The sequence below is a fragment of the Larimichthys crocea genome, chromosome VIII, assembly GCF_000972845.2.
Source record: "Larimichthys crocea isolate SSNF chromosome VIII, L_crocea_2.0, whole genome shotgun sequence".
Lineage (NCBI taxonomy): Eukaryota > Metazoa > Chordata > Actinopteri > Sciaenidae > Larimichthys > Larimichthys crocea.
In genome coordinates, this window is record NC_040018.1 from 6,787,035 (window position 1) to 6,801,363 (window position 14,329).

The 14,329-nt window shown below is 42.5% G+C and overlaps 1 protein-coding gene across 1 annotated transcript in view; it reads right to left on the reverse strand.

Moving 5' to 3' along the window:
• iqgap1 (IQ motif containing GTPase activating protein 1) overlaps positions 1-14,329 on the reverse strand; it is a 41,246-nt gene that overhangs the window by 12,742 nt on the left and 14,175 nt on the right. The window contains exons 3-15 of the mRNA XM_010741285.3: positions 9,971-10,127; positions 9,153-9,230; positions 8,042-8,118; positions 7,117-7,184; positions 6,495-6,608; positions 5,642-5,820; positions 4,452-4,539; positions 4,208-4,365; positions 4,039-4,123; positions 3,789-3,952; positions 2,361-2,521; positions 2,129-2,253; positions 1,840-2,003 (exon numbers count right to left, since the gene is read on the reverse strand). Of these exons, the coding sequence (XP_010739587.3) occupies positions 1,840-2,003; positions 2,129-2,253; positions 2,361-2,521; positions 3,789-3,952; positions 4,039-4,123; positions 4,208-4,365; positions 4,452-4,539; positions 5,642-5,820; positions 6,495-6,608; positions 7,117-7,184; positions 8,042-8,118; positions 9,153-9,230; positions 9,971-10,127 (1,618 nt within the window). The remainder of the gene's footprint in view (positions 1-1,839; positions 2,004-2,128; positions 2,254-2,360; positions 2,522-3,788; positions 3,953-4,038; positions 4,124-4,207; positions 4,366-4,451; positions 4,540-5,641; positions 5,821-6,494; positions 6,609-7,116; positions 7,185-8,041; positions 8,119-9,152; positions 9,231-9,970; positions 10,128-14,329) is intronic.

Sequence of the window (14,329 nt, forward strand, 5' to 3'; positions counted from 1 at the left end):
GATTGAACCGTGGGCTGACAAAACAAGTGTCTTCTCCTCAAACTCTCCTGACCTCGGATCATCTGGAAGCACCTTTCATATGGGCATGACTACATCTTGGCCGTGTGGCCTCTAAGCTGTGCCGGTGGCCTCCTGATCCTTTCCCCTCTCAGGGAGGGGGAATATCTCCTCTGCAGTGACCCTTTAAAAACAGGAAGCTCACCCTGCTCCAACAACTTAAAGGTCTTTAGCTCATCAGCTCCACAATACACACTCGTAATCAACAAGAGGAGGGTGTGTGTGTGTGTGTGTGTGTGTGCCCATGGGTCTGGCCCATTTAATAAAGTGGTCAGCTTTGTGCCCTTTTATGGAAGCAAATGACTGTGGCCCGGCTTGTTATTTCCTATGCCTGTGAAATCGGCAGGAAAATAGTTTTGCTTTTCTTTTTTTTCTCCCCTCATTCTCCTTCTGATTTTTTTTCTGGGTCGTGTTGTGCAAGTGTGACGAGTTCCCACATGATGTATTCCAGAGTTTAAAATGTAACTCATGAATGTTGACATTTGAAACACTGTTGGCAGCGGCCAAGTATTGTCCAACCTCGATAAGAGACTTCCTTTATCTGTATTTACACAGAATAAAAACAGACTGCGCACTAAAATGGATACACTGAGAACTGTTTTATTTACAGACCTTGTTCTGAAGAAATCAGGGCTTTTTTTAATGCCTATTAGGGGTTTTCATCTCCTCTTCACCTTTGTGCACTGTGGTGAAATCATACCCAGCTCCTGCAGTCTCACCTCACACGTTGCCGCGTTAACCTTTGCTTCCCCCGCCACACAGAAACAACCCCAAACATGGCTGTCTTCCTGTAACATCATATTAAAATGTGCGGGCGCCGACGCGCACACAGGAGCCACATTCATCGCGCTCGCTTCACTCAAACAACGATAACGCAGGCAAATGAGTCAGAGAGAGCAGAGCGACGATAGACCGAGAAAGATGGCGCCTATTGTTTGATGTGTGATGTAAGAGAGAGAGAGAAGATCAAGTCAGGATTCAGTAAACTGAAGAGTCAGAGAGAGACACAGACGGTTCAGATACAGACATATACGACAGGAAGTGAGGGAGTGGTGGGGGGAAAAGATGATCGCACGATGACATCAGCAGTCTGGTGCTGTCATGTGGTGCTCAGAGGCCTGAGTCACATGCAGACATCTGCAACCACAATTTGGATCTGGGATCCCATTGAGCTAGAGTATTACCACACATCACAATAATCTATTTAGCATTTGGATATCACAGTGACTTGGCACTTTAAATTTGGATTATATATCAAAATATAGCAAATTCCTGCAGCCTGCACAGAATGAACACATAAAACTATTTATTTGAGGGTAGTAATTAGTAATATTCATAGCAAAAAACACTAATTGTACTTCAGTTGCATGAATTCTATAGAATACCTTGCTAGACTTCAATATTTTGGAAACAGAAATCTGAGACGAGACACTGAACCTCCAGCAGCTGCACATTTTTGGCCCCTCGTAGCTCGTTTAAGCTGGAAACTGTCCTCTTTTTACACTTATAATAACTACAGCTTGGATAACTATATGTATCACATGTACAGTCCTACTATATATAGCCCTAACAACTTTAAACTGCATGCAGGTAACTGTTACCAGACGCTGTTTGCATGAGATCTTTGCATAATGTTCCTCTGAGTATTCGATACGCACGAAAAAAGGAGACCAGGTCACGGTAACCGTGGGAAACTATCTATAGACGATAAGTTGAAGCATCTCTTTTTTTACATCCACCTCTCCGCAGCAGGTATAGCATGTTGTGTGTGCCGTGTCTTACGTGAGCCTTCTCCCTGCGGGCCTCCAGCAGTTTATCGTGGTAGTGCTGAGCCACAGACGGGTCCACATCCGTGAGCTTGGCCGAGGGGTTCTGCAGCATGGCGAGGGTCTTCATGGGATCGCCTTCATCCAGAGCCTCATTGATCAGGCCGATGGCGGCAATACCTGCAAATGCACAAACAGAGCGTACAGATAGATCACTCAAAACTGTGTTGGTATGTTGTTATATTCCTGAACCAAAGGTTGTCTGAATAAATAAATAAATTTGTGGTATGGAGTCAGTCTCTCACGTTCGTGCTCCTCCTGCACCGTCAGGTTAACTTGGTCGATGCAGGCTTGAATGTCGTTCCAGGTCAGATAGTCGCATCCATCCTCTCTGGCTGCTGCCTTAAGACGCATCAGTTCATCCATGTACCTGAGGAACACACAGGTAATGATACAGAGTCACACACAGAAACCTCAGACGTCACTCACCTCATGGTGTGTGTGTGAATGTGTGTGTGTGTGTGTGTGCATGCTCACCTCTGTGCATATTCATCCTCCACATTACTGAGTCCAGTGACCGTGCTGGACAGCTGTTTCCAGAGGGCGGCTCGGTCTCCGACATCCATCGCCTGGTTCATCAACACCACCGATGACAGCATCTCCACGGCAACAAGCAGCTCGGGGTGGGACAGCGAGCCCTGCAGGACACGGGACACAAATTTACCTCGTGTGTCAAACTGTCAGACTTCCAGGGGAAAACAATACGTTAACTGTGATGTTGATTTGTTGTTCCACAGTCAAATCATTGGCCAGGCTGGGACATCAAGCAGGGTTTAAAGCAACTCGTGTGTAAGCGATGACTATTAAAAATTACGAGTTTACGGGCTGCAAGATATTAAAAATAGCTGTGAATGTTCTGTACTGTGTGCAGACTATAGAACAAGCAATTATTCACTTGACTGATTCATCTTTTTAGTATCAATAAAGTTAAAATAAAGTTGAAATTTTGACACTAACTATAATGAAACCAAGTTAGGACAGCAGCCGACAACTCTTTCAAGTTTGTGTGATTTCTCTTTCCGAGCAGACAGTACTTATGCACCACACCTATAATTAATAATATAAAAAATAATAATCAAACATGCTGCTGCACAACCTGATACATCTTAGTGTATTAATTCCACTCATACAGTTCATACTGTATATTTGCTAACATATTCATATTTATATATGCACTATTATTTATATATCCCTATACATATGTACACAGCTCTGCACTTTACGGCTTCTGGTTAGATGCTAATCTGCATTTCGTTGTTGTTGTGCAATGACAATAAATCTAATCTAATAACCACACTGTGTTTATGTCCTGATTCTGAAGCACAATTTCTGCACTCCATCAACACGAGGCGTTTTGAAGAGGCAGCACTAATGCTGGCAGTCTGATTTCATCTCTAAGGTTTCCACTTAAACCTTTAAGTGTCAAGTTTAATGTGATGTACGTACTCTTTATTCTCGTCGTTTTGACTTCATTCTCAAAATATGAAATAAAAACAATGGTCCTTCTCGATTTTTTCACATTCATGCCTGACCCTAATACTCGTAGTTAAATCTATAAGACAGTTGATTAATGAGCAGAATTGTGCAGGATTCATTTCTGTTGATCGTTTCAGCATTGTAAAGAGATAAAGTACAAATTTGGTGCATTGAATATGGAAGTTATCAATTGGAAAATGTTTTTATTTCACTGCTCTCAAAATCTTATCAGTTCTACATAAAATAAACTCTGCTATCAACAGAAAGAGTCCGATTGTAACACCACACCTGCAGTAATGTAAACTTGTGGAACTGACTGACGTCGAGGTGAGTGCTTTTCCCTTTCAGGTCGACTAGTTCTGTAATTTTACGTTTCATTTGGCGTGCACTTTGTGTGCGTTTAACTTTCTGTGTGTGTTCTTCGCGTACCTCCGGGCTCTGCTGCTGCAGGCTGACGAGCTCTCTCTGATAGAGGTCTGCTGCGCTGGGGTAGACCTCAGGCAGCTGGGCGTCAGGATTCATCAGCTCCTCTACCGTTTTCTCAGGCACCCCCGCTCTGATGGCGGCATTGATGCGCTCCACTGCCTTCAACACTACAAACAGACACGGCAAATTAACAGTCATGCGTGAATTAAAGCGAACTGCAGGACAACTTTTTGTTGAAATGTGATGTGCGTACTCTTTAGGTAGCCTTCTGCGATCTCATTGGCCACGTCCACGCCGCTCTGCAACTCATCCTTCGTCAGTGCTTCTCCAGGAGACGCCTAATAATGAAGAAATCAAGTTGAGATTATGACGACGAGACAAGAGAAGGAGACGCCTCACTTTGTTTGCACGCTATTCCCTACCTGCTCTTTATTCTCTCGCTCGGCCTGCAGCTGTTTGAGGTACCAGCCTTTGTTCTGAGCCTGCAGGTTCTGCAGCCCCATGGCTTTGAGGGCCTCGTACAACTTATTCTCATCGCCGCTCAGTACGGCCTGTTCAGCCGCGTTCAAGGCGTTGCTCACTGTTGGAGAGAAACGGTTGACATTTCACTGCTGCACCGTGGAAACCGAGACAAATCTGTAAAACATGTGCGTTCACGTGACTTACCGTTGACCTTGTTGACGTTGCCCTGGATTTCAGCCTGGGTGAGAAGCTCGTCGTAGATGTCTCTCTCTGCGTCGGCGTTCTCCATTTGCTGTCAGAGCGAAAAAATGTGGCCAAGAGCAACGTCATTACACTTCAGCACTGCTCATCATCAAAGTAAAACGTGCTATCCAAAGGGGACTTTTGTTCCTTGTTCTGATATTTGGAGGTAATGTTGGTCATTTATTGGTTCGGCCCATCGGCAAAACAAACTTTTCTCTCACTGACAGAAAATGCTGCTTAATATGTTAAAATAAATGATTTTATTTTGTTCCTCCCCGGACTGTATGGAGGACTGAAACTGCCCAAATCAAAAACAAATTAATGACTCAATAAATAAATTAATATGGCATAAAATGCACCAAAAATAATATTAAAACTAAATGTAGCCATTAATTAATGTATAAAAAGTAACTTGTAAATTGATATTTCTGTTTTAATTTGCTTCTTTATTTATTCATCTTTGTATTAACTCCCCTTATTTTTTGATTTATTCATTTAATCATTTTTTCATGTATTATTATAAAACAGAAATATCAATTTATGTCACATTTTCTAAATTAATTAATGTTTTATTATCATTTTTAAATGTATTTAATTGCATATTGATTGATTTATTAATTGATTTTGGATTGTGGCAGTTTTGCTCCTCAACCTCAGAGCCTGCATGAAATGCACAAAAAGCGATGTAGCCATTAATTAATGTATAAAAACAAAAACATAAATTGACGTTTCTGTTTTAATTTGCTTCTGTGTTTTTAAATTAATTAATGCCTACATTTGTTTTTATTATACTTTTTTTGGTGCATTTAACGGCCTATTGATTCATTTGTTGATTGATTTTTGGTCCTCAACAGTGTCAGCCCATCTCCCATTCTTTACTGGAGTCATTTCTGTTGCTCCACTGGTTGATGCACGCTCAGTATTTTACTGTCTGAAGCCAAAATGTTCGTCCGCTTCAGGCTGTATGTTCAATTATTTTCTAATCAGTAAGTGGACAATTCTTAATTATATAGTTCTTTTATGGTTTCCCGAGGATAATGTGCCCCGGGACACCATTATTTTCTGGACATGTGGCCATTTGAACCCTGTCACAGCCTTCACACACACACAGAGTCGGAGATCACTCATCACTGAAGTTTAAAACGTCGTACCCGTTTGCGTGAGTTGGCCACCTTCTCTCCTTTGGCCTGGTACAGTGTGTCATGGTACTGACGAGCAGAGCTGCTATCCAGGTTGACCAGCATGGCGTTGGGGTTCTGCATAGCTGCCACCGTCCCCTCTGGCACGCCGTGGTCGATGGCCTCGTTGATGGCGATCACAGCAGCGTGTACTGAGAATGGAGGAGAAGACGGTGAGGAGCAGCTCTATCTTGTGCTACTCATGTAGTTCTTGAACTTAAAGGAATGGTTTGACATTTTTGGGATATATGTTTATTTGCTTTCTCTTATTAAGCACTCTCGTGCCTGTCTGTTGAATATGAAGCCACAACAACACAGCATAAGGACTACAAGTAAGTTTAATAATGACATTTTGTATTTCTTGGCCTGGTTTTGTATGGATTAAACTTTAAACTTGAATATTTGGTCTTGTGACATGAAATTAGACATTTTCACATCAAATTCAGCATCAAAATCTGATAATTTGAATGCTGTTTACCCTTAAAATTAGTAACTGTGAGTGATGTTGATACATAAAACTGCTTCTGATCCGTAAATCGACTTTAAGTATAAGCATCCCTTATTGAAACAAAGTGTACAAAAACAATGTGTAAAAAACTACTTGTAGATGAATTTGTGCTCCAAAGAATGATGCAGTGAACGAGAAAAGAGGTTTCTCAGGTAACTGACAGATCCAAATAACAGCTGTATTGACCTCCAGTGGCTTGAGGACATTTGTATCGGTTTCATAATGAAAGCACGAGTCAACTAAACCACATAATCTGCAGCTACCAGCTCCCTCCGCCCTCTATCCCCCCACCCCAGTGTCATCTGAGCCCCCTCTCACATGCAGCTTCGTCCACGGACAGCTCATTGGCCAGGATCCCGCCGATCTTGCTGAAGGCGGGCATCTGGATGCCATACTTTTCCAGCTCACTCTTCATGTTGTTGATCTCCTCCTCTGAGAAAGAGAAAGAGAGAGAGAGAGAAGACAAAGCAGAAGGAACAGATCGATAGAGCAGAGGTGAAAAAAGGAAAAAAGGGGAGTGGGAGCAGACTGGGTTAGGAAAGTGAGAGGCTGTGGAGACGCTCTGTTCCTGGCTCGTGTGATAATCAGATTTCTGACTCTGACTCTGGCTCTGGGACAGGGAGCCAAGCGGGAACTCAACTGACAGGAAAAAAAGCTCTCACAATTACTAATGACTTTCACATTTCCAGCAGCAGCTCCTCCATACCGCGGGCTCCTGAAAAAGAAGGCCTCGTAGTCCTCCTTCTGAGCGCCACTTTTTATTCAGGGTGCAGACAAATTGAAACACTTGATGTTAACTCTGGCAAAATGGTGACATCTGGATTTAAGATGACATAATTAGGTTAACGGTGGAGGTGAAGGGGAGGGGGGGCAGAATGTGAAAAACAGATGCATGGACTCGTGTTCGGGCTCACACACACACACACACACATGCTCTTACCAGTGAAATCCACTTTTCCGTACAGATCCTGGATCTGAGGGGCCAGGCCGAGCTTGAACAGGTACAGGCTGGAAAACGGGACAGAGACAGGATGAATAACTTTGTGAGGGGCGAGGATACGTGTGATCACACACTGAATCATGCCGCAGAATATTGAGAGGCAGATGGGGGGAATAATCAAACATATGCAGGGGAATTATTTGTTTGCTCACCTACCGACACAAAGTGAGGTGAAACAATGAATCTGTGCTGCTTTTCAGGGAGTATGTAAAGCTAATAAACTCAAACATTGCATCATGTTTTGACCTGAATCGTATACATTATGTGAAGTATGCTTTGTTTGATACAGTCGTGAAATCATTTATCCAAGAGGAACAACTGCAGTAGGATCCACATTTTTGGAGATAGGGCGCTACAACACCAAATTATGTTGTTTGTTTTCTGTGGTAAAACTAATGATCACACTCCTGTGGCATCTGGGTGTTCCTGGTTTGCACGGCCTGGAACGCGGGCATACACAAACACAAACAAACTGTGTGCCTCCGCTCTGCAGCTCGGCCCCTGCGTCCATTTTACCTGAGGTGGAATGCTCTATTAAAAACAAACGGCTCCGTGCCTCTTACCGCCAAATGCCTCTCTGGTGAAAAACTGCCCCGTTCACCTCATAAAAATGTCACACACTTGAAACACGGTCAGACCACAGACGTGTACAGACCACAGGGAATACACACACACACACGGCCTGTCAAGTGAGTTGTTTCAACACTGCTCACACAGTCCAGTGAATGAGGAATTCACGTGATTGCTACGACACAAAAGTTTTCAACTCATTAAACGAAACAGCACAATTAACGAGCCGCAAGGCGCGATTGTACGATCAGGCACAGGCCCAAAGGAAGAGGCACAAAAAAAACAGTGAGAGTACCTGAGTGCGTGTATACAGTAGATGCAGCGTGGCATGTTCTTCCTGTCATATATGTCCGTGGTTTCAGGGTAGAAGATCTGAAACACAGACAGAGACATCGAGTCAATCAGAGAAGCACTTTCAGCAGCTCCATGACAGCATGCCAGCGTGTCGCAGCATGCATTCAAGAGTGATCCAAGCTATTAACGCAGATGACACAATGTAAATGTTCATTCACACGCCCTGGCATTGTCTCTGCGGCGCGGCTAAAATAGAACACTCGCAGGCGGTTACTTTTATTTCATGTCGCAGTTGCCCACTGATGATATTTTTGGGCTGATACCGAGTTTCCCCTGAGCTGACATGGTGGAAAGTTCTCAGAAAAGCACAATAACAAGCCACTGTTTACTTAAAAAAAGAAGCATTTCAATGTAAGAAATACAAAACATGCACAGTTCTCTTCTGCAGAGAGCTTCAGTTAATTTTATCACAGTAGGAAAATCAACGTGCACTGACTGGAAATGTTTATGGCCATTTATTGTTTTAAAAATATCATAATAAAGTGACATGGAAAGCAATTAAAAGCTCCAACATTTAAGATTTCCATCCAGCGTTCTCCATTCAACTAATTGACCAAGAGCTTTTAAAAATCAGCCCACTTATACCTCAAATATTGAGGTTTTTTTTAACGGCACAGCGGCTAAAAAGTCTTTCCTTAAGAGCAACTATTTTACTGTGTGACGCAGATTTACTGTATCTTGAGAGAAATTAAAGTCAGTGCAAGTTAATTTTCATACTGTGCTCAAATTATCCGGCACCAACTGGTGCCTTAAAGGTAGGAAATCAATCTAAAACCAATTTAATTCAATAATATTCAGAGTTGATGTTACATAAACGCAGCTTAATCATGCAAAAGTGATGTGGTTCTTCAAGGCAAAGAGACTTGTACCATATAGATGAAGTAGCTAAAATTCATTTACAAAAAGCTCTGGTAACAAATGAATAAATACAGAAACCTCATGTGGTCTGAGGGAATAGCTGGCTGCTAAAATAAGGTTCAGTTGTACATTTTCATGTGACACGAAGGTGTGCTGTTCAATGCTTTTGTTTGTGACACAAATGGACGGCTCACCTTCGGCAGTCCCTTCTCTGACATGGCGTTGAGCCACTGGATGACGTTGTCTGTGTGTCTGAAATGAAGACCCGTCGCCTGTAAGAGAGAGAAACCAAAAGTCAGAACACAACAAGATTTAAAACCAACCCTCGTTCACACTGACAACAGGAGCTATAAACTGAGGCCCACACTCAACAAACAGCTGCAGGTTACAGTGCAAAGCAAGGAAACACACATGAAACACGGTGTCGGTAAAGACCACAACGATCTCACGGTGGCTTTTTGTGGACAAACGCTATGTCGAACTGTTGCTTCAAAAAGGGTCTGGTTTGAGAATTTGATTGACACTTACAAAGTTATAAAGCTGCTGATCAGGGTCAAGAAGATGGTTGAAATAGCGGAAAAGAGTCAATGCTGTTTGATTTCACCGGTGTCGCCTTTAGATGCATCATGTCTGTTCATTTTGTTGGATTTACTGTGATTTGATAGAATACCTGCCGTGCCAGTATTGTAGGTTGGTATCTCAATATATAATCATGCAGCTATTCATGGACCCAAGAGGAGGATCTTTTCATTGGCATCACCACCAAGGTTTGATCTTCAACTGGACAATTAAAGGCTGGATTGCTTCATGAATTGCGACAGATACTCATCGCCGTGGAAGATTAGACTTCACTAAGTCAGACTCCAAGCAGGTGATGTTTGTTAACACAATTTCTAATGTAATCTCCTTAACAGCAGAGTTATTTCAAAGCACACTACTTAGACTTAGAAATGCAGCTACACAGGTGGTTGACCCATGACACCATGACGCATAATCAAATGCTCGTTCTCACCTTGTAACGCGTCTGCTCGCGGTCGTAGATCTTCTTGAGCGAGACGGTGCGTGGGGCAAAGAAGTTCCCCAACTTGGCCAGGTAGACGCCGTTCCTTAGCCCCTCCTCCAGTTCCGTGGTGGGAGGCAGCTCCTCGTCCAGACAGGCCTCCATCCATCTGAAGGGAAACATACGTTCACAGGCTTAATTACTGTTGGTGAAACTTCTACAGGACAACTGAGACAGAGCCTCAAAGGGATTTTATTTCCCGGTGTTCTATAAAATGTCTACTTGTAGTTAACAGTAACTGATGACAGACATATTTTTAAGATTAGACTCATGCACACAAGGTGTAGTGTGTAGTCAAATAGGATCAAGAGATGTTGAAGCAGAGCGGCTGCATGAAACTGAAACTGAAAATGCTGCTTTGATCGTGTTAACATTTCCGTTTGAGAGTAAAGATGTTAAGATGTACGCAGGTTAGAAAATATATATTTTTGACATTCATTTAAAGTGATTTGTGCTCAGGTGAAAGGTCTCTTATTTAATTTAACTATGATTGCACCTTTATGAATATATGTGACAACCGACAGCCTGCACCAACAGGTCAAATTTCAACACTTTTGACTCACAGACTGCAGGTGAGATTGATAAGAGAGTTAATCAGGTCAACGTCTGAGACGCCCATTCTTCAAAGAAACATTATTGATTTACAACATAACGGCAACGTTATTTTGCTTAACGCAGAGACAAATGAAGCCAACACAGACAGCCAAATTCCAAAAGAGCTGAGGTTCTTTCAACAGCTACTCGAGGCCGGATACGGTACGATTTGCATATGACTCACGTACAAACTTAAAGCTATGTATACTTAAGGACGTGGACATTTGAATGACAGGTGGGTGTTGTCACAGGTGGCTTGTTTAAACAACCAGCCTGCCTCAGCTCCACCCACGCTCCACGTCTTTACCCATCTTTGGGATCAGCCGGAAAACGGCAGGCTGCCCAGGTGGTGACGATCGTTGGCACCACGCTCTGAGCTTCATAACGGATTCTTAGAAACCTGTTGGTGACGTCACGGAGGCTACGTCCATGTTTTATACAGTTCATGCTATAGACTTAAAGATGAAGTCTTAAATCGTGGCAGTCAAACTGATGCCAGACTGAGAAGAAAGTAAACAGAGTTTTTAATACCAATCCTGCTCAACTTCCCGTTAATCATCTGACTGATTCATCTATATGTTACTACAGTAAATAAGGAGCCCTAAGGGAGGATCATTACTCATCATGTTTGAGATTAACATGGTTGAGTTTAACCCTTCAGTGCTGTCGTGCACCACCGGTAAAGATCCATCTGTCCCTGCAGTTCCAGGATGACAAACACCTAACGTGGCCTGTTGTAACCTCCTCCTCCTCCTCAGCATTCCTCATGTGTGACGATTTGTTTCTTTTAAGGCCATATTGTGGAGTCGCATTCCTGCAAGGTGCCCGCCTCGGCTCTGAGCCACGGAAAAAGAAGACAAGCTGCCTAGTGGACTGGATTCCACCACCTCATGCCATCACCGTCCAGTAACTACTGTATGGACAAAAGCCAGTCCATTTAACTTAATTCTCGACAGGAGACAAATCATGCTGGTATCCTCTTGTTGTCTGTCTGTTAAGAGTTCATTTCTAAAGAGGAGTCACAGCTTTCTTGTTCAGGGAACTCTTTACTTTAATTCAATCTGCTTATGTAACTAAGATTTTAAACAAGAAGAGGGCATGAACTTGTGTCACTGCATGGTCACTCGCTGTTGGATTTTAAAAGGGTTGACAACAAAACCTGATATTTCTTTTAAAGGTATCTAACTCCACTGTAGCCAGAATTATAAAGGTGGAATTTTTTTTTATATACTAATGATGATATTACGCCAGATTTGGACAACTGGGTCAGAGGTGACTGCAAAAGTAGAGGCAACTGTGCAGAAAATCTACTTTGACTTTATTTCTTCTTTATTCCACATGAGCACTTTCTTATTTGAGTTTATTCCTGAAGAAAGTCTTTTAAACTAGCCTGATTTTCTGTCTGAATCAACTGTAAAATGCATGTCTGGCTGTGCTGTTCCACAAAAGTAATTAAAATTAATAGCTACATATCATAAAACAAACACTGTTTCCTCCCCTCCGAGGCAGTAGGTGTCTGCCCTGCTTTATTAATGCCTCTAAATATCAGCTCCGATTATGAAGAAACCTTGAGTTTATCGTCGGCTGTGAGGAATTTCACAGTGTGAGGGCAGACGGAGTGAGGTCAAACATGGCCTTTTGAAAAAGGCAAACAGCCTCTCTCTTTTCATCTGCTAAGGAAACACTCCCACTCTTCTGTAACTGAGGTCTTTGTCGAGCAACAACAAGGTTAACTATATCCTGAGTGAGATTAAAAGATTGCTTTCCTCCTACAGACAGAGCCCCCACTGACAGACCTTCATCAAATCCACACTGAGCTTAAAAGTGAACCCAAGTCCTCTTCCTGGAAAAAACAGACTCATTTTCAGGGATTTCCTAACTTTTTTCGATTCTTGTTGAGACACTTGGTCCTCATACAAAATACACCCACACTTTGCAGCGCACGGGCCAGCTGAAACAACTTCCCTCCCAGGAAGTCGTGACATGGGGTCTCCAGACAGGCCTGCTATTGAGGCCGAGGTGACTGACCCCGTGGAGCAGGGCCTGGGCCTGCCAGCCAGGAACAACCCCCTCCTTTCACTCCACACTGGAGCAGTGAAAGGCTCCATAAAGACTGCAAACTAATGGCTCTTTTATCAGGGCTACACACCCTTTTCCAGGCTAGCACAAACACGAACACACCCTCCTCTTAACCAGTAAGGACGTTAGCTATTAATGAGATTTTAATGTCAAGAGCAGCCAAAAGAAATGTCAAGCTGGGATTGTGACATAAACAGACATGTCAAAAAAGAATAAGCCACAAATATGAAAGCATTGTCTGGAATCTCTGGAATTACTCCATCAGACGAGAGATACGAAGGTGTAAAACACGACGTTCATGTCAAACCATACAGAGCAAAATAAATATCACACCTAACACCTTCCTTGTTGTAACTACAAAATTTCAGTTGCCAAAGCAAATACAGGTGAACCAGCTGCAAACATCCAAATGAAATCTAATATTAATGTTAGAATAATCAAACTAGCTATACAGGCTGTCACTATTTGGTTTCGTCTGTTAATAAACCACTACAAATATGGAAATTAGAACATAAATTACACTTTTATTACACTTATTGCATGTTTGCACAGCCACTTAGCCACAAAAACAAGCAATTATCTATTATATTAGTCAGCTAACCAGCAAATACAACAGATTTTACAAACAATATTAACTTAAAAGTAAGTTTTTATTTACAAATTCTGGTTAAAAAAACAAAACAAAAAAAAACAAAAAACAACCAACTGTAACCAGGCTAAGAACTAGGCTAACTAGTTAAAAGCTAACTAGCTAGGCTAAGACTAGCCCAACTAGCTAAAAGCTAACTAGCTAGGCTAAGAACTAGCCTAACTGGGTAAAACTAGCTAGGCTAAGAACTAGCCCAACTAGCTGAAAGCTAACTAGCTAGGCTAAGACTAGCCCAACTAGCTAAAAGCTAACTAGCTAGGCTAAGAACTAGCCTAACTGGCTAAAACTAGCTAGGCTAAGAACTAGCCCAACTAGCTGAAAGCTAACTAGCTAGGCTAAGAACTAGCCTAACTGGCTAAAACTAGCTAGGCTAAGAACTAGCCCAACTAACTGAAAGCTAACTAGCTAGGCTAAGACTAGCCCAACTAGCTAAAAGCTAACTAGCTAGGCTAAGAACTAGCCTAACTGGCTAAAACTAGCTAGGCTAAGAACTAGCCCAACTAGCTGAAAGCTAACTAGCTAGGCTAAGAACTAGCCTAACTGGCTAAAACTAGCTAGGCTAAGAACTAGCCCAACTAGCTGAAAGCTAACTAGCTAGGCTAAGAACTAGCCTAACTGGCTAAAACTAGCTAGGCTAAGAACTAGCCCAACTAGCTGAAAGCTAACTAGCTAGGCTAAGAACTAGCCTAACTGGCTAAAACTAGCTAGGCTAAGAACTAGCCCAACTAGCTGAAAGCTAACTAGCTAGGCTAAGAACTAGCCTAACTGGCTAAAACTAACTAGGCTAAGAACTAGCCCAACTAGCTGAAATCTAACTAACTAGGCTAAGAACTAGCCCAACTAGCTAAAAGCTAACTAGCTAGGCTAAGAACTAGCCTAACTGGCTAAAACTAACTAGGCTAAGAACTAGCCCAACTAGCTAAAAGCTAACTAGGCTACGAACTAGTCCAACTAGCTGAAAGCTAACTAGCTAGGCTAAGAACTAGCCT